At 39.2% G+C, this 21342-nt stretch overlaps 1 protein-coding gene across 2 annotated transcripts in view; it reads right to left on the bottom strand.

Moving 5' to 3' along the window:
• The window catches only part of CFAP300 (cilia and flagella associated protein 300), a 28269-nt gene extending 27562 nt beyond the window's left edge, over positions 1-707 (bottom strand). The window contains exon 1 of one of the 2 annotated variants that reach the window (XM_078156833.1): positions 28-707. In XM_078156833.1, coding sequence (XP_078012959.1) covers positions 28-134 — 107 coding nt within the window. In that variant the 5' untranslated portion in view covers positions 135-707. The remainder of the gene's footprint in view (positions 1-27) is intronic. The other variant, XM_020996101.2, reaches the window with a different exon arrangement.
• Positions 708-21342: the final 20635 nt, after the last annotated feature.

Here is a 21342-nt window from a genome sequence, read left to right as displayed (position 1 = left end):
CCCGCGCCCCGCCGGCCGCCTGCTCACCACTTCCGTAGGCGCTGGACCGTGTCGGAGCTGCTGAGGGACTGGAAGGTTCTCTGAGGAAGGAACCTGAAGGTGAAGTTGGACTTGTCCCCGGCGTGAGCCGCCATGCTCGCTCGCTCCCTCAGTTTGAGGTCGCAGGGGATGTTGTCATGGAAACGGGGTCACGGCTGGGGAGAGGCCCCGCCCCCAGTACCTCCGGCACCCTCAGCTCGGGAGCCCGGGGATGCAGTTGGGGGAGGGGGCCGACGACACTGCAGAGTGGGAAAACTTCCCCTCCCCCATCTCCGGAATACGGCCCTTCTGCCTAGTTGTCCAGTAACTGGAACTGGACTGGATTCCCCCTGAGCATGCAGAACACAGCTATCTTTCCTCCCACGCCCTCTCCTTTCATTCTCCCGGCTGCAACGTCCCTGTAAGGCCCCCAGACTGGTACCTTGCTTGACCCCCTTCCCCTGCTGCTCCCTTTCAGTCTCTTTTTATGGCTTGCCTTCCCTCTTTAGAATGTAAGCTCCTTAAGGACGGGGGCTATTTTTCTTTCTCCTTGCACTTGTGTTTCCAGTGTTTAGTGAAGTGCCTGTCACATAGTAGGTAGGCACTTCATAAATTCTTTTGACTCCCAAACGACCCTATCGCTGAATAGGTACCGCAATCATTCCGGTCACCCAGGCCCTCAACTTTAGCGTCATCCTGGACTTCTCACTCTCCCTCACCCGGAAGGGCCAATCAGCTGCCAGATCTTGCCTTTTCTACTCACTCCTGCATCATCTCTTGCATCTGGCACCTAGCCTCCACTCACAGCTATCACTCTAGTGCGGGCCTTCTTCATCTCTTCCCCCGACTATTGCAATAGCTTATTTGGTCTCCCTGAGTCAAGTCTAGGGCTCATCCTCCAGCCTGCTGCTAAAGTAATTTTCTGGGTCTGACGACGATCACCTACCTCCCCTGCTCAGTAAACTCTGGTGGCTCCCTAAATTCAAATGGAAACTCCCCGTGGGTTTTTCAGGCTTTTCACAAACTGGCCCCTTTTTACCCCACAGCCCATCTGTAGCCAAGGCCTGTCGATTTTATCTTTGCAACAACTCTCAAACATGTCCTCTTCTTTCCTCTGACACTGCCCTTACCCTGGTGGAGGTCCCCCTTACTTCATAGTTGGGCTATTGCAATAGCCGGTTGCGGGGTTAGCCTCCCTCCAGTCTTTTCCAGCTCCTTTTAATTTTAGGACCTTTCCTCACTTATTTCCTGTTTATTCTGCATATAGCTTGTTTGTACATATTTGCTTGTTGTCTCATTGGATTTTGAGGACTGTCTTTTGCCTCTTTTTGTACCACTAGAACTTAGCCTAGTGCCTGGTAAATAAATAGTAGGTGCTTACTAAGTGTTAATTGACAGGATGACTAATCTTCATATACTTTACTGCTGGCTTGCCCCATTCCCCACCCATGCTATTATTGCATGGCCTATAATTTTTGCTTACCTTCCTTTCTGGGCTAATCCTTATTCATTCATTACTTCATCAGGGTTGAAACAGTATTTCCAGTGAAGACTGGAAATAAGATCTGAGCTCAAATCCGGCTTTTGCCATTTACTGTATGACCTCGTCACATCACTTTGCCTTTTTAAAAATCTTTTTATTTTAACTTTTTTAATATAAATTTATTTATTTTTAGTTTTCAACATTCACTTCCACAAGTTTTTGAGTTCCAAATTTTCACCCCATCTCACCCTCCCCCCAACCCAAGATGGCACCCATTCTGAATATCCCTTCCCCTAGTCTGTCCTCTCTTCTCTCTCTCCCCCTTCTCTTATCCCCTTCCCCTTCTATTTTCCTGTAGGGCAAGATAGACTTCTGTACCCCCTTTCCTGTATTTCTTTTTTCCCAGTAGCCATTGAAAACATTTTTTTAAAAAACATATGTTTTTAAAACTTTAGGTTTCAAATTTTCTCTCTTCTCCCCCCCCACCCACCCTCATTGAAAAGGCAAACAACTCAATATAGGTTATACATGTACAGTTATGCAAAACACTTCCATAGTAGACATGTTGTGAAAAACTAACTCTATTTCCCTTAATCCTATCCTGCCCTCCCATTTATTCTATTCTTTCTTTTGACCCTGTCCCTCCTCAGAAGTATTTGCTTCTGATTACCCCCTTTCCCAATCTGCCCTCCTCTCTATCATCCCCTGCTCTCTTGTCCCCTTCTCCCCCTATTTTCCTGTAGGGTAGACAGAGATTTCCATACCCAATTGAATATGTTATGTTATTCCCTCCTTAAGCCAAATCCTATGAGAATAAGATTCACTCATTCCCTCTCACCTTCCCCTTTCCCCTCCACTGTAAGAGACTTTTCTTTTTTTTTGTGAGATAATTTACCCCATTCTACCTCTCCCTTTCTTCTTCTCCAGTATCATCTCTCTCATCCCTTAATTTTATTCTCCAGATATGACCCCTTAATCTTCAACTCACCCTGTGCCTCTATCTATCTATCTATCTATCTATCTATCTATCTATCTATCTATCTATCATACATATAATTTTTTTCCTCAACTACCCTAATACTGACAAAGGTCTCATGAGTTATAAATATCATCTTTCCATGCAGGAATGTAAACAGTTCAATCTTAATAAGTCTCTTATGATTTCTCTTTCCTGTTTACCTCTTCATGTTCCACTTGAGTCCTGTATTTGAAAGTCAAATTTTCTATTCAGCTCTGGTCTTTTCATCAGGAATGCTTGAAAGTCCTCTATTTCACTGAATGACCATTTTTTCCCCTGAAGGATTATACTCAGTTTTGCTGGGTAGGTGATTCTTGGTTGTAATCCTATCTCCTTTGCCCTCCTGAATATTATATTCCATGCCCTGCGGTCCTTTAATGTAGAAGCTGCTAAATCTTGTGTTATCCTGATTGTGTTTCACACAGTACTTGAATTGTTTCCTTCTGGCAGCTTGTAATATTTTCTCCTTGACCTGGGAACTCTGGAATTTGGCTACAATATTCCTAGGAGTTTTCCTTTGGGGATCTCTTTCAGGAGGAGATCTGTGGATTCTTTCAATTTCTATTTTGCCCTCTGGTTCTAAATATCAGGGCAGTTTTCCTTGATAATTTCTTGAAAGATGATGTCTAGGCTCTTTTTTGATCATGGCTTTCAGATAGTCCAATAATTTTTAAATTCTCTCTCCTGGATCTATTTTCCAGGTCAGTTGTTTTTCCAATGAGATATTTCACATTGTTTTCTAATTTTTCATTCTTTTGGATTTGTTTTACAGTGTCTTGATTTCTCATAAAGTCACTAGCTTCCAATTGCTCTATTCTAATTTTTAAGGAAGTATTTTCTTCAGTAATCTTTTGGACTTCCTTTTCCATTTGGCCAATTTTTCTTTTTAGGGCATTTTCCTCCTCATTGGCTTTTTGGACCTCTTTTGCCATTTGGGTTAGGCTATTTTTTAAGGTGCTATTTTCTTCAGTATTTTTTTGGGTCTCCTTTAGCAAGCTTTTGATTTCTTTTTCATGATTTTCTTGCATCACTCTCATTTCTCTTCCCAGTTTTTCCTCTACTTCCCTTACTTGCTTCTCAAAATCCCTTTTGAGCTCTTCCAAGGCCTGGGACTGATTCATATTTTTCTTGGAGGCTTTGGATGTAGGAGCTTTGACTTTGTTGTCTTCTGGTTGTATATTTTGATCTTCTTTTTCACCAAAGTAAGATAATATAGTCTGACTCTTTTTGTGCTGCTTGCTCATGATCCTGGCCAATTATTTGAGTTTTAATCTCTTTGTAAAGGTAAGAGTCTGCTTCCAATGTGGGGAATGTACTGTCCCAACCTTCAGGGGTTTGTACAGCTGTTTTCAGAGATACTTGTAGTGTTCTGTAAATTTTCAGTTCTTCCAAGGTGGTATGATAAGGGGCGAGGTGTTTACTCCTTTCCTGGCCTGTGACCACAAGCACTCCTTTCTGTCCTGTAACTGTGAGGAGGGGTTTCTCTGTACAGCCACTACAAGCTCCACTGTGTCAGTGCTCCTCCTCACCCCACCATTGCAGCCCAGAACTGTGACCCAGATCCAAAAATGGCAAAGCAAGAGATTCCTGCCTCAGCACTGGCAAAGAGATCCCTGCAATCCCTCTCTGATCAGCCACTGGATTCCCCCTCAGTCTGTGGGCGGGAAGCTTGGGAAGCAGCTGCCCCCACCAGGGCCAAGCTCTTGGGGAATGGAGCTGAAACCCCACCTTCGTATCTCAGCACCGACAGAAACAGACTCTTCCCACTGACCTTCTAAGTTGTCTTTGGCATTCCTGGATTGAGGAGTCTGGAAACCTCCATAGCTGCCCGCGATTCAGTCCTCTGAGGCCTGTTCCAGGTTAGCTGAGGCCTGCGCTCCCACACCGCATTGTGCTCCTCTACCAGCCCTGTGCGATACACCTTTCTGATGAATCATCCAGGTTGTCTTGGGCTGGAGATTTTTTTCACTCTGTCTTTTTGTGGGTTCTGCTGCTTCAGAATTTGTTTAGAGCCATTTTTTATGAGTATTTGGAGGGGTTTGGAGGAGAGCTCAAGCAAGTCACTGCTTTTACTCTGCCATCTTGGCTCCGCCCCCATCACTTTGCCTTTTAGCTCTAAATTTCCTCATTTTTAAAGTTAAGGGGATTGTACTAAGTAAGTTCCCTTTCAGGTCTCACTCCTAAAGAGCACATGCAGTACTTCTTCCACAAAGTAAAAAGAGAAGGGAACTGAAGAGACCTGGAGGATGGGAGGAACTCTGGGGTACTTGTCAGAGCTATTTTTATTCTTTCTCTGATGAAATGTAGTGAAACTAAAGCACTAAGAAAAAAAGGTCAAATTCTTAGTTCTTTCCCCACTGAACTTCTGCTTGTATTATCAAACTACAACTGGTTTCAGGCCATTTACTACCTATAGTTATTGTTCATCTACTTCCTAGCTCATTTCCTAGAGGAGTTTGCTGAGGACTCTTCCCTTCCAGCTGCAAATGTTTAACAATAGGCTCTCTGGAAAAAACTAAAACTGTATGCCCAACGTACTTTAACAAAGTTTAGTTTCCATTAACATTTTCTCTACTGTTTTAAATCTAGACAGTCAACAAAACAATAAATCAAATCCTGATTTGTATTATTTGTTGATTTCTGAGGTGTACATGTAATCTTTCCTTGCACTGAAAATTTAACAGTCTAGCTAATATTCAATTTTCTTTTCTTAGTTATCCTCCTAGACTTGGGGTTCTTAATGTGTATGTGCTTGCATGGCATAGAACCCTTTGTTAGTTTGTTGAAGCATTTGGAAACTAGCCTGAGAATAATATTTAAATAATTGAAAAAATGCTAAATTTCAGTTAGGGGTTGGTGAAAATTAAGGTATATTAGTTTTTCCCTGTCTAAATTTATAAACAACTTGAAATCTATCTACATGCCCCTTGTAGATTGATGGATCCCATGTTAAAAATCCCTATTCTAAAGTACCGTATTTCACTTCAGACTCTCAACATATCTAAAAGTAAACCCTTTATTCTCCCATTCTCCTTCTACCAAAGTTAGCTCACTTCTTCTTCCCCATCCCACCCCTTATTTCTGTTAATGGCACCACCTTTCTATTACCAAGGCTCAAAACCTTGTAGTCATTTTCCCTTTCCTTTTCCTTCTTCTTCTCCTGCTTCTTCTCTAATATCCAGTTTTTAAGTCCTTTCAGTTCTTCCTTAATTCACAATGGCTTTGAGATTTTTTTTTCTTTACTCTCATTATCATTATCATCACCACAGTCTGATCCTTTACTGTCTTACTCCTGGATTGCCTTTTAGTTCCAATTCATTCTACGTGCCACTGTCTTCCTAAAATATTGTTTAAAAACTTCACATTACTTTTTTGCTTAGGATCTTATTCTTTAATAGCTCAAGTACAAATTGACCAGCCTGACGTTTAAAGATCTCCATCAACTGTTCAGTCATGTCCAACTCTTTTTTGGACCCATTTCGGGTTTTCTTGGCAAAGATACTGGAGTAGTTTGCCATTTCCTTTTCCAATTCATTTTACAGATGAGGAAACTGAGGCAAACAGGGTTAAGTGACATACTTGCCAGGGTCACACAGCTAATAAGTGTTTGAGGCCACATTTGAACTCACAAAGTCTTCCTGACTTCAGTCCCCTAGATCTATACTTGGCCACCTAGCTACTCTGTCAACTATCTATCAGCTGGACCTTTCTTACTTAGCTTTCACATCTTATCTTTCACTGCTTCCTAATTCAAACTCTCTGATCCAGTAAGTCAGGTTTGTAATTGCCCACTCACAAACCAAGCTCATTCTTACCTACATTCCATTGCTCCTGTTGTCCCTCACTCCTCGCCCCCCTTCTTTACTCCAAGGATGGCCCTACTCCTTCCCCTTTTCAGTCATCTCTTCCATGAATCTTTGATGAATCTACCCAAGCCCACATCTTATAGTCTATACAGTGCAATTAGCATTGAGGGTAGCAGGGGTCATCCTATGGGACATGTACTCTTGTCTTCACAGGGACCAATAAAGAGTTGCTACCTCATATCAGCAAAGTGAAGGACCTGTCCCTAAATAAGAGGCTAGTGTGTGTTTCTATCCTCACAGAGCCAAGAGACTTCATGGGGCTCCATGATTAGGGTGACTTGATTAGGTCAAAGAGGATTGGCAATTTAGCTTCACTGGGGATGAAGTCTGAATAGCTAGAATTTATATAGCACTTCAAAGTTTGCAAAGCACTTTACATATAGAGCTTCCCTCCTCAGTAGATTGAGACAATGTTCCGCCTCCTTCAGTCTCTTTTGAGAAGAATGCTTGGGACTTTTTCTGTGGGAATTCCCCCCCCCCGCCACCCCCACCACTTCCCCTATGCAAGGAAAGCTCCACAAACATAACAGCAATAATGTGAGCTTGCCTAGATGAGCATGAGAGGGTATCTCAAATCACTGGCTACCTCTTCTAGTTTATGATTCCCTGAGCACAGATTATTGAAGATCGATCCTGGGAGATGGATATTTCCAGCCTTGATGGCTTGTTCCTTGGTCCTGAGTCCATGCTGGCTGAGTAGTGGGAAGGGCTTCCTGCAACTACACTGATTCTAAGAGAAAGAGAGGATCACTGACTAGGTTGTTTTGAGCCTAAATGGACTAAAGAGCTATGCCTGGCTGTCCAGAAGATTTGGACTTTGTGAGTTGTTCAGACAATGCAGAATGAAGTGAATGAAATTCTCTTTAATCTTTCAGGAGAATACAGTTGATATGATGGGCTATTATTCTGTGTTTTAAGTATTTGTTAATGTGTGCTTAGGAACCTTTTGTGTTTTAAGCATTTCTTCTGTGATAGTGGAAATAATTAACTGTCCTATACCTGAAATCTATTTCGTACATTATACCTTTTCTAAAAGGGTAAATAATTTTTTTTTGGTAAGTCTAATACCTAATTCCAAAGTTTTGTTTCAGAGATTTTCCCTGAAATTCTGCTCTGGGGTGGGGGCATAGTGACTCTGAGCATATAAACCATGGAATGACTTTCATTAAATTTATGTACTATATTGTATACTATATCCTAGTATTTTTGAAAATTTATCTTATCATCTCAACTAAAATGTAAACTCTTCTAGATCAGGGACATTATCTCACATCTCTTTTATAATTTCTATAGGACACTGTAGTTTATAGCATATAGTATAACATACAGTGCTAGGTACATATTTAGGTACTCAATAAATACTATGATATTTTGGTATTTGGGACTTTAGTTTTTTTTGGAACCACAAAGGCTGAAAGGCAGCCTTAGGTAGGGTCATGAAGTCCTGGGGTCAAGTCTTGCTTCTGTCACATACTTAGCTTTGTGACTATGGATAATTTATTTAACCTCTAGCATTCTAAGGAAATGCTAAGATTAGAAATTACAGATGAATTGCCAAACTGCATCAATGGAAGAAGTTGCCATAATATGGAATTCTCCATATAGGTGAAATCAAAGGTCTGGATACACCTGCCCCAAGAAAAATATTTCATCATGTCCTCTTAAAGGATCATTGAAAAATATGAACATTGATTTTATCATCTTTTTTATTTTGTCATGTTATAGTAAAATCTATGTATTTCCTTGATGGAGTTTAAATTATGAGGTCAAAATGAAGATTGACATGTCTATTTAAAATAGTTTTGAATTACTGAAACTTATTTTTGTTTACTTATTTGGAAAATTTGGAAAAGCATATATGATTTTCACTGATTAATCATTTTTTAATTTTTTGATCCCTTTATGAAATGAAAAATAAATAATTGGAGGTAGAATATACAGTTTTACTTTCAATATTTATTGAGAATCCAGTGGATCCTAAAATGCTTTAGTTTCTGCATAACTGCAAAATAAGTGGTATAACTTTTGTACCACCAAAATGAGTGGGTCAATTTTTATGAATCTGTCACCACCATTCTTCTGTTTTTAGTGACTTCCAGTTGTCTTATTGTACTGTAATGAACACATTTATTACATGATCTTTTGTGAACATATTTATTAAACATATGTGAAACTCTCTACCATAACCAAGTGTGTTTCTAGCTACTTGCTTTATGACATATATCAGATCCTGTGTTTGGCTGTGTTTTCTGAAGCCACATTCTGTTTTCCTATTCTGTAACCAGCTCGATTTTCTGCAAATACACGTCTAAGATTTAATAATACATTTTCCCAGCAATTCTGAATAGTGTAGCAAGGAATTGAGGCATCCTTATCTTCTCTTCTGCTTTTACACACTCTCCCTCAGTGACCTCATCAGCTCCCATGGGTTCAATTATGCAGACGAGTTCTGCATAATCAGTCTATCTATCTGTCTATCTCTGTCTGTCTGTCTGTCTATCTATCTATCTATCTATCTATCTATCTATCTATCTATCTATCTATCTATCTATCTGACCTGGGTCTCTCTCCTGAGATTTAGTTCTGCATCACCAGCTGCTATTGACCACTTTGAAGTAGAGATCCTGTAGGCATCTCAACACATCCAAAATGGAACTCATTATTTACTCCCTGTCCCTACTCCAAGCCCATCCCTCTACCAAACTTCTCACAGTTCATCCAGTTACTCTGTTTTTCATTCTCAGACTCTTCACTCTTCTCTCTCTTCAAATATACAATTATACAAATATACAAATCTTGTTAATTCTACCTCAATAACATCTCTCTCATCCATTCTCTTCTCTCCCCTTCACATGGCCATTGTTTGCGTTCAGTTTAAATCTTCTCTAAATTTTGCAGAAATAATTATTTCATTTTTTAAAAAGCTTTGTTTCTTTCTACTCAATCCTAGAATTCTCACTATTAGTTCTGGGTTGTTTTGGCCCGTATTTCACTGTTAAAAACTGCTAAGCTATTTATTTTTTATAAGAGGAGTCAGACTATATCATGAACCAGAGGACCTGGGCTCAAATCTTAGTTCTGTTCTTTACTCCCTGCATGACCTTGTCACTTCCTCTCTCTGGGTCTCAGTTTCCCCATGTATAAACTGAGGGTTTTGAATTACATGACTACTGGGATGCTTTCCAACTCTAAATCTTATATTATATTATATTATGTTACATTATATTATGTTATATTATATTATATTATATTATATTATATTATATTATATTATTATATTATATTATATTATATTATATTATATTATATTATATTATATTATATTATATTATATTGTATTATATTATATTATAACTATGACTATGTTTAATGCTGACTCAGTACAAATGGCATCAATGGCTATATACTTAGATGAATGGACTTGAGTGCAGCCTTGGGGTATCACCAGTCAGTTGACCACTAAGCAGCAGTGTATTGTCCACAGAGCAGCTGGGCTAAAGGTCATGTATCTGTCTGTGGGACTGATCTATCTATCACTAGGGGTTTGCCTATCTATAGGTTAGTTGTCTAGTTCCTTATCATCTCCATGGTTTCCAGCTACTTATTTTTCTGGTCCCTTCCACTGTGGGGAAATTGAGCCTGAACTCATTCCAAAGAGTTAAGCGATGGCTAGACTGCTGGGCCCTACTGACTCACTTCATGCAGCTCTTGGTGTTCTTCCCTATTAACTTCCAATTCCGGTAGAAGTGAGTCCTTTACCAAGAGTCAAGAGTTACAGTCATAGCCTTGGACTTTTTTTTAAATTTACTGAATTTATTTATTTTTTTGTGGCACTTGTTAATTCAGATGAGGTTATAAGGTAGGAGGGTTCCATTATGTAGCTCTGCTTGTTAATGTGGGCTTCTCAGCTGTGCCACTCCTTCCTTGACTGAGCCAGCTAGCACAGGTCAGTGCTAATGATTAGATCTGCTTATGATTAGAATTGTTTTCCACAGTGGTGCAGGAGATACAGCTAAGTAGATTCTGCCCTTTTATAGTAACTTGGGCCACAGAATTTAGGAGACCAAAACTAGCTCAGAAGGCTCTGCCACAGGTTGGGCACAAATAGTCCATAAAAACATTTGGAGTGGAGATGTTTCTAAATTTGTGCATCTTACATTTCTTTTGAGCTACTACAATTCTGCTTTGCTCATAGAGCACAGCCCCTTCTTTGATGGGGCCTGCCATGCTGGGTGGTCCTTTGCCAGCATCTCCATGTCATGCAATCAGTGCTAAAGTTCTTGAGAGACCTTGAGAGTGTCCTTATGTTGCTCTTTTGACTTCCATGCGAGCGCTTATCTTGTGTGAGTTCTCTGTAAAATAGTCTTTTAGGCAAATGTGCAGTTGAACAGTGTGGCCAGTCCATCAGAGTTGCAGTAGAGTTTGAATGCTTGGCAGTTTAGCTTGAGAAAGGACTTCAGCATCTGGTACCTTATCTAGCCACGGGATCTTCAGAATCTTCCTAAGACATTTCAAATGGAAGTAATTCAGTTTCCTGGCATGGCACTTGGATACTCTCCAGGTTTCACATGTATACAATAATGAGGTCAGCACAATGGCTCTGTAGACCCTCAGTTTGGTAGGAGTCTGATACCTCTTCTCTCCCACACTTTACTTTGGAGCCTTGCAAACACTGAGCTAGCTCTGGCAGTGCATGTGTCAACCTCATCATCTATGTGTACATCCCTGGAAAGTATACTGCCACAGTAGGTGAACATGTCCACAGAATTTAAAAAATTTCAGTTTGCTGTAACTGATGGTTCCACTTATGGATGGTGTGGTGCTGGCTGGCAGAGAACCTGTGTTTTCTTGCTGTTAACTATTAGGCCAAAATTAGCACAAGCAGCAGGGAATTGATCCATATTTTGTTGCATCTCAGCCTCTAAAAGGTATTTGGTGAGATGGACCCAGTTCAGGAGAAAGACTGGGACTGGATACATAGAGCTTGGAATCATTTGCTAGAAGATAATTAGACCCATGGGAGCTGAAATCATTAGGGAGATTGTTGTTCAGTCGTTTCAGTTGTGTCTGACTCTTCATGACTCCATTTTGGGTTTTCTTGGCAAAGATACTGGAATGGTTTACCATTTCCTTCCCCAGCTCACTTTACAGATAAGGAAACAGAGGCAAACAGAATAAAGTGAGTGGCCTGGGGTTGCATAGCTAATAAATATCTAAGGCCAGATTTGAACTTAGGAAGATGAGTCTTTCTGATGAGTGGAACCTTGGAGGACATCCACAAATTTTGGACATGCCATGGATGAAGACTCATAAAAAGAGACTAAGAAGTCAGGAAGAAGGGAGGAAGAACCAGGGAAGAGCAGGGTCCTAAAAATATAGAGAGGAGACAATATCCAGGAGGAGAAAGTGATCAACAGTATCTAATGCAACAGAGGCTAGGCATCTCTAAGACTAACTTACAAACAAGTTGTTAACTTGCCAACAATGGAGGATGTTTCCATACTGGGGAGTTCCTTTCACACAATGAATCTTTCACACCACGAAAGTGCTAAACTGACATTATTGGGTATCTTAATTTAGCTAAGAACTTCAGCAATTGTCAATTATTTCACTTAAAGGTGATTTCTGAGATCCTTGTTAACAGAATATAGGTTATGTCTACAAGTGGTTGAAAATAGAAAAAAAAAACCAGTCTTTCTGCTTCTGGTTTTGTTTAGATGATGCCAAAAATCCATCATGATTTCCTTACAGAATTTTGTAGTCATTTTGATATTTGTTATAGATTGAGGCACACAGCCTTGATCGTAGCAGTAACCTGCTACTTCCAAAACTTAAATTCCAGTAATTTCAATTTCTCAGGCTCAAAGAGATTATTTTAATGCTAACTTGTCACAAAATAGAGTGGTACAGCAGAAATCAGAAACTTACTCCAGCAGCAGAGGAAGCAGATATAGAAAATAGGAATGGGTTAAGTCTGCCTTTTGTTTCTGATCAAGTGTTAGGGGGCGGAGTTATGGCACCAGGAAGATATAAACATGTAGGGGCTGGAATGTGTCTCTGTTCTCTGGCAAGATGCCTGTCTTTGACGTTAATTTAAAGCTTTTTGGGGTTGGCGAACAAACCAGTTAATTCCTCTGCTTTTCTAAGGGTTGGGTACAAGGTCATGTGAGTCTTTGTTTGGCTTCCATAAAAATAGTTTTTATTGCAAAATCCTGTTTTTTGTTTACACTTGTTTAAACAAAGTTTATGAAATGTTATAAAGTAAGGTACCCCAATTTCCTGCTCAAATCAATCTGCCAGGCCTCCAGCACTGCATGATAAGTCCCAGCTTGGGACCATAAATACAACTCCTTATTCTAACTGCTATGGAGGGAAAACTGAGGGTATATATTCCGAGAGAGAGAGAGAGAGAGAGAGAGAGAGAGAGAGAGAGAGAGAGACACACACACACACACACACACACACACACATACATACATGTTCAATGTGGAAACTTGATATGACTTGCTAAAAGTCTTCTACAATACTGTGATAGATATTTCATAGCACAATTGTGCTTTTGTATCTACTTTCCATTGTGTATTCAGTCACTTATTCAACAGATGTTTACTATGTGTAATATACTAACAGGCATTTTAAGAGATATGTAGTTAAAGGGGAAAGGGGAGGGAATAGACATTTAAGCACCTACTATGCGCCAGGCACTCTGCTAAGTGCATATCATTTGATCCTTACAACAATTCCAGGAGGAGGTGCTATTATCTCCGTTTTACAGTTGAGAAAACTGAGGCAAACAGGGTTATTTGGGTAAGCCCAGGGTCACATAGCTTGTAAGCATCTGAGGCTAGATTTGAACTCAGATCTTCTTAATTCCAGGCCCAGTGTCCTATGTATTTTTCCACCCACTTGCCTCTGGAAAGTGTTCTGATAACTCACAATCTAGTAGATATCAGCTCACATTAGCCAACATTTTGTGATTATAAAACACTTTACAAATATTATCTAATTTGAGCTTTAAAATCACTCTGTGAATTAAGTAGCTTCACTCTTATGCCTCCATTTTACAGATGTAGATTCTGTGCTCAGGTTAGGTGACTTGCTCAAGGCTATACAACTTTTATTAAGAGGCAGAGCCAGGAGTCAAAGTGAGGTTTTCCCACTCCCAAGTTAAGCAGTCTGTCCAGTCCACCATACTTGCCTCCTTTCATAGTGCTTTTCTCTTAACAGAATTCATGACTATGTTTGTAAAGGTCTATGAGAGATAATCCAATGCTGAATTTTCCTTTTCTTCTTTCTTCCCTGGAGTGCTCATTGGACTCTATTTTCCACCACCATTCCTTTGGTTAGGTGCTTCTCATATCACCTAGACAGCTAGGTGGTACACTGTATAGCTCTCTAGACCTGGAGTCAGGAGACCAGAGTTCAAATCCTGCCTCACATACTACTAGCTGTATGATTCTTGGCCAAAGTCACTTAATCTCTGTCTGCCTTAATTTCTTTATCTTTAAAATGGGAACAATACCATCTACCTCCCACATGCCTTTTGGTTTTACATCTTAGTTACTTCACAGTAGATTCTCCCTATAATGATTCCTCCCTTGTAAAAAAGAAAAACAGTTAAGCAAAATCAACCAACATAGCAACTATACCTGACAGCATATGCAATATTCCCAACTAGTATTTCCTCACTTTTCTGCTTACAGAAGGGAAAAGTGTGTTTCACTATCTGTTTTAAAGGAGCAATATTGTCATTAATTAATCACAGTTAATTAGAGTTCTCTTGTCCACTTGTGTTGTTTTCACATGCATCATTGTAGTCATGGTGTATACTGCTCTGGTTCTGCTTACTTCATTTTGTATTAGTTTATACAAAACTTCCCATGTTTCTTTGAATTCTTTATATTTGTCATTTTTTACAGCACAATAACATTATGACACTCAAATATAAATTTTTTTTTTTAGACCTCATCCAAGTGAATGCTGGTTTTGGAGTTAGAAGACCTTCAAATCCTACTTGAGATACTAGTTGTGTGACTAGTTGTATGATGTCCAGAGCTCTTTATAACCTTCTCCCTCCTACCCCTCTGAGCCCATATCTTTCCAGTCTTCTTACACCTTGTCCCTACCACTTACTCTTTGATCCAGTGACACTGATCTCCTTTTTATTCCATCAACAAAGACACTACATCTCTTGGTGCCAGGCATTTTCTCTACTGGCTTCCCTGACTTCCTTCCAGTCCTAGCTTTTACAGGAAGCCTTTCCCATTCCCTTTTAATTATTTCCTATTTATCCTGTACATAGCTTGTCTATACTTATTTGCTTGTCTCCCCCATTAAACTATGAGCTCCTTAAGGGCAGGGACTATCTTTTGCCTCTTTTTGTATCCCCCGCCCTTAGCATAGCGCCTTGCACATAGTAGGCAAATCAGTTAACTGCTCTGTGCCTTAGTTTCCTCATATGTAAAATGAGTGGGTTGGACTTGTTTCTAATTTCCTTTCAGCTCTGTCTTTATGATGGGTGCCTTTTTTGTTTCCAGTTTTTTTGCTACCACAAAATGAGATTGTATAAATATTTGGATACGTATGGGATTGAATGAATAGATAAATGAAAGAGCACTTATTGTATGCCAGGTATTATGCTAAGTGCTGGAGTTACATATACAAGACAGCAATATAGTCCCTGCCCTCAAGGAACTTACATTCTAATAAAGAAGACAGTACATATTGGAGAGTGGTGATTATGGAGGAGTATTTTAGACAAGGAAGTCAGAGAGAATGGTGAATGAAGTTATGTGGGAATTGACTGTTATGTACTTACAAGGAATAGTAGTATGGATTCTGTCACTCCCTGACATCATATTAATTCTTTCAAGCCCCTGAAGTTCTATTTAGAGATGCAATAAAAATAATTCTCTCCCTAGTATCAAATTTCATAGCTCTGAGAAATAGAACTAAAGACCAACCAGTGGAAGGTACAAAGAAGTAAATTTTGGCTCAGCATAAGGGAAAACTTCCTAACCATTAGAGTTGACAAAAATGGAACACATTGTCTCTGTCAGTGACTTTTCAGTCACTGAAGATCTTTTAGTGAAGTCTACCACTTGTTGGGGATGTGACAGAGAATTGTGATTTGGGTAGGAGTTAGACTAGATGGCCTATGAATTCTCTTCTCAGTTGGAGGTTCCATAATCCTATGAAGAGATTTCATACAGTCTCTACCTTCACTAAATGGAATTTTCTCCAGAAAGGAATGATGACTGTTTGCAAGGCCTGCTGTCATTTGTAATCAGTAGCTCTGTACCTCACTTCTTTGGGAAGCAAAAAACACATTGTATCTTTTTATGCAAGCATAGTTTGTCATCTACTAATACTTCCTAATTATCAGTAATGAGGATATTCAAAAATATATTGTAAGTTGTACAAATGAATTTCATTTCCCTTTAGTCATGTGGTTTTCATGAACACTTTGTTTATTAAACTTCTAACTCATTATTAATTTTCCCAAGAAGCTCCTACTCACCTTTATTCCTTTTGAGTTGTAGTGTGGCAAAACCCTGATGACCAATGTTATTTCATTTTGTTAAGGTTTTGCCCCCCCTTAAGTGACATCTGTGTATTTCCAGATTTCTTTCTCTCTCTGTGCTCCTCAGGTGAACTATCATAAGGATTTCAAGTTAATTATAGTTAACAGAAATTAGTATTTTTGATACATGTTAACCCTTATCACTTGCTTGTAGACATACAATTATAATTCTGTTCAAGCAAGTGATAAGGGTTAATATGTATCAAAAATACTCTAATTTCTGCATCACATTTCCCATAAAGCTCCATGCCTCAAAATAGGTTTTGTTGAAATTCCTAGGACTTGAAGTATTGTTAGACTGTGTATCCATATGGCAGGTTGATTGCTTCAGGAAGACATTAAAGATTTCTGGGGAGAAGGAAGGTGACTTTGGGGAGGAGTGGTGGCACCTGGTTAGGAAGGGGAAAAGGAATACCTCAGCCTTTTTTTTTGCCAGCTACCTAGAGTAGTCTGAGGATGGCTGAGATGGTGAAAAGTTGCAAATGTTCCAAAAAGATAATCTGATGTTCTAGGAGCAGATCTTTCCAAGTTTTTATCTGGTTATGCCAAAGATATTATCATGCTCCAAATGATTCCTGTAAGGACTTGATTTCCCACATAGTTCCTTTCAAGATGAGACCTTATCCCTAGAATGTATGTCCTAAGATTGTTTTCCCTGTTCCTTTACTTTTTAAGTTCAAATTAAATGTTTTACTTTAAAATATATTTTTCTTTTGTTGGTACCTTTTGCTTTAAATTACATTCATTTCTGAATATATTCTCTCCACACCACCTAGCAAACTTCCTTTGTAACAAAGATTTTTAAAAAATCACTTCTGCAAGCCAACTAATACCTGGATAACATTTGTCAGTGTAAGAGCTTCCAGTGGGGTTTCTTGAGATTGGAGTAATGGCTGATGGGAGATAGCAGGGAGAACCCCAATGTTCCTCCTCTTGCTACATCCCCTCTTCTCTTTCCTCATTCCACAACCTTCCCATCATCCCTTCCTTTTTTCCTGCCCAACTTGATGTTGACCTTTTATTTCTACCCTTGTTAGAAGAGACCCCAGAGTCTCCTCTCCAACCCTTTGGCCCTTCACTCCCTTACTAACAATCATGGGATTAGCCCTTCTAGCCCTCCTGCTGTGGGGCAGGAAAAGGGGCATGGAGCTCCCATAAAGAGATTAAGCACTTGGAATTTATTACTCAAGAGTTTCTAGGCCATTAAGCAGTGCCACCTTAACCTGCTATCCATAAGGATTTCAGACAGGCGGTCTGGACTTACGTCAGAGTAAGGCATGCAGTTTAGGTCTGATCAAAATAAGACGAAATAATCAACATGGATGAGATCCTACTATGTGCTCTAGGTAAGTTTTTAGGTACCAATATTCTAAGAAAGCACCATCTCTACCGCTCTTATCAGCTCCCATATTCACAATGATACAAGACTGTATCACAGTGCTGCAAGATTTATATCAGTTTTTACGTATTCAACCTAAATTGAAAAAAAATTGTCCTAAAGAAACTGGTATGATTCGTAAAGGAAACTTACCAGAAAATTGACTGTTAAGTTAAAATAAGAGAATACCCCTATCTTATTTTTTTCCTAATGTATCAAAGGGACCTCAAGGGCATTCAAGAAGGAAAATCCTAGATAGAAAATCTTTCTAGTAGGTCCCTGAAAATTCACCGAAGAACCATATATTCTAGATCAGGATCCCACAGTGTAGCACCCTAATTGGGCTACTACCTCAATTCAGTACTTAAGGTTTTGTAGGTTAGGTCTCCAGGGAGGGGCAAAAATTACTAGGTTCTTGGGGTACTCTATGCATCTGTACTCCTAAAATGAAGGCTTAAAGGCAGAGCAAATGAAAAAGTCTAATGGTCTTAGGGCTGAGTGGCAGTTAGATGGTTAGGCCTGGTGATCCTCCAATTCACTAGAATTATGGCTGATTGGTGACTTCCTGCTCACTGAAGGCATTTGAGAAGCTGCATTTGTTCAGCAGCTAGGATGCTGGAAATCCTAGTCCCATTACTGTTGGTAAAGGGAGATTCTGGTTGAATCTGGGCAAGCAGGGCTGAGATTAGAGTCATTCAGGTAAAGGGTCCCATGATGGTTTGGTGCGCTCCACCCTCTGGTGCCAATGTTTTCCATACATGTTTATTCTGGATTTTATTACTTAGTCTCTTGTTATTTATCTTTTGCTCATTTTTCTCTTTCTCCTCCCTTTCTTTTTCCTTTCTTTCCTCCCTCTCCATGTGTGTTCCCAGTTCCCTCTCTCATGTATATTTCCTATATATGGTCCCACTCCCATTGATGGCATGGAATTTTTTTAGGACAGTGTGCCCCAGTGCGTATGGGATGTGGGGGAGTCTTTCTTGTTATATACTTTGCTGTGATGTTTAATTAAATGCTTTTTGCTTTGAAATAATGTGTCTTCTGCCTTGGTCTAGTAAAAGAGAAGCATTGGTAGGAACTTCTGAAATAGATGCTGATCCAAGAGTCCCTTGAACCTGGGTGTAAATTTTATGGCCCATAACCAAGGAAGGGCAGGCTGGACAAACATACTGGAACACATATCCATATACATGTTTTTCAAAGTACTTACCTTGGAGAGCCATATAGTTATTCCAATAACATTCCTATTACTCAAAAATAGTTTTGGAACTCTTTTGGAATGAGAATATAGTATTTCTCATGGTATATAATGCCAAAATGGCCTTTGTAGGTATGACTAATCTTTTAAAATTCACAAAACATATTCTTGGCTTTGATGCAACTGTAAAGATTTGGCTCTGGAAGGGAAAGGACCTTAGAGACTTGTTACTATTTGGAGTGACCCTAATACTCCAGACTTGATCTGCAAGTCTGGGATGGCTCTAGTATGATTATATCCTAGCCCTGTATCAAATCTGATTCCAAGGCCCACCCAACAGACAAGAACCTTCTTGCTTCTTTTTGTGATTAAACAGCTTTGAAAAAGAAAGCTAAGAAGAACCAGCCTTATTTTTATCTAAGCAGCTTAATTAATTGGCTTACTTTAAGACAGGTTTTTAAATTTTTATTTTTTCATAAAATACACTTTTCAGCATGGCAGTAAACTGAAGAGCAAGGGGAAGTGTATAAAGAATAGAGTGGTTTAAATTTCCTTAATTTAAAGAGATATAATTTATTTTAGCTATAGGGCCCATTGACTTCCAGCCTCCAAGTCTTTGTCTGGAATATTCTGATAACATCTTTGTGTTTTAAATATTTTCCCCTTCTCAGTCCATCTGGCAACAGACCTTTTGAAAACCTCATACATTTCAGGTAGTGTGCACATTTGGAATTCTATTTAAATCAATACAGTGGAATATATTTTGCATTAGGAAGAAATCAGCCAGTATCTCCTAGAAATATCTGTACTCTAAGCCTAAAATTTACTGGCTTTTTAAAACTCAACAAACTCCAGCTATCCTTTGCCCTTCCTCCAGCAAGACAAGAATATTTTCCAGCCTTTCCTTACCATTTTAATGAAATAAAGATATCTTGGGACAACCTTTTGTTTTAATTTTTAAAAAATAGTTTAATATCATTTTGATAATAATAATAATAATGATGATGTATTGCTATTGCTAAATAAAGCTTTTAAATAAATATACAGAAATAATATGCTTATTCTTCCAGAATTGAGTCCTGGAAGATTGAGCAAGGTCTGATGGGTCACTGGCCCAGCAAAAAGGTTATTGTAGCACTAACAGCATCACTTTTGACTAAGGAAAAGCAAGTGCTTGGACTTCTGTGTTGGAAGATGGGGTTTCTTGCTTTCATTCAAAAATGCCTTTTTATCTTCCTATTTCTTCCTTCCTGTTCCCTTGCTTTGACTTTAGGCCATTCTGAAAGCTTGCTTGTGAATTTTTTTTGTCCAGAAGCATACACATCTCTGGAAAAAATGCATTATAAAAGTTTGCTAAGCATTCAACAAAACTTGAAATATAATATTAAAAATGAAAAAAAAAATCCAAAATACTCTTAAAAGCTTTTTCACAAATGCCACTTGCTGTATCTTGGTGAGATAAATCTTGGAAAATCCTATTTATAGCATTAAACTTTTTAAAGATTATAGAATTGATAATGATTACTTAGGAAGGAACATTATTATGGACACAATCAAGTTGTCACAACTTTAAAACATCTGGAAGAGAACCAGATACAATATTGTTTTAGAAGCTGTTTAGTGCAGGTAAAGTAGTTCTTCAAAGGCAAAACTTCAGTATTAGGCAATGCAGTGTGTACCTCTTTAGATTCATCCATCCCTTATCCACCAAGTTTATACCACTTGTAGAGTGGGATGCAGCCATCATTTTAGTTCAGTTGGGATACCACTCCCTATGATTGAGAGAGCACTCTATAGAGTAACTTTGGGATGTTTTCTAATTCTTTAGGGGGAATGGCCAAGTGGTTGACCCAGACATAATAGTATTTCAAGGATAATGCTGGGGACCTGTGACTTCTCCAAGGAATTATTGTTTATACCTCTATATATGTCATTCTGCCAAGCACTGGCTGGGAAAGAAGAATGCAAGTTGTCATGCTAAAAAGACTAAAAATGGGTTGAATCTTATAAACAGTTGACTTATGGACACTCCCTGGTTTTCAGCTTTTTAATCTCTTCCTAATTCCTAATTTTTCTAGCTCTTAAGTTTCTTCTAATAACAAAGTCTTGCCTATTTTAGCCCATGGATCTCAGCACAATGTAATCATGCTACTACAAAAAATAGCAAAGGATTTTCATTTCATACCCAGATCCCTAACTGCTGGGCTCCTAGAAGTACCTTATTCAGTATAATGCCCATCATTCCCAAGTACCTGCTCTGGCCTCAGGTACATAGGAAAGTAATGTTTGACTCCACAAAGAAATCCTGCTTCAATGATGATGTAGCTTGCCATACTGCAGTTCTCTCTTACCTTCATTCCTTGTATGGGGCTTACGGATCCAAAAGCTGGGATAGCAGTTTGGCATTTATTTCAAGCCTTTGAGTAACTAGATATACTGCAAGCGCATTTAAGATTCTGAAGGCCGTAAACTCCAAGTGCTAAGGCAGCCCATGAAATAGTGATCCTTTTACAAGGTAGCACCTTTAGTCCCTCAGACTTATTTTAGTTAGGTGAGCAGAGGACTTCCCACAGTTCTTGACTCAGTTATTAATAGATATACACCTTTGGAGATTCACCAAAGACCTCAACAAGATATCCTTCATGGTGTCCTGCCTAGCAATTCAGGATGCCTATTGGGCCACCCTTTACTTCACTGATAGTCTCCTATCTGACCATGTGAATGAGTTTTTCTAGGAAACTGAGGATACTTTTGATATCCCTTCTTAGAGATGAGATTGTTAACTAGAAGAGAAAAGG

The sequence above is a fragment of the Phascolarctos cinereus genome, unplaced genomic scaffold (assembly GCF_003287225.1).
Source record: "Phascolarctos cinereus isolate Bilbo 61053 unplaced genomic scaffold, phaCin_HiC Scaffold_726;HRSCAF=1367, whole genome shotgun sequence".
NCBI classification, from domain to species: Eukaryota; Metazoa; Chordata; class Mammalia; order Diprotodontia; family Phascolarctidae; genus Phascolarctos; species Phascolarctos cinereus.
The sequence above is the reverse complement of the archived record's forward strand: the minus strand, read 5'-3'. Positions and strand labels throughout refer to the sequence as shown.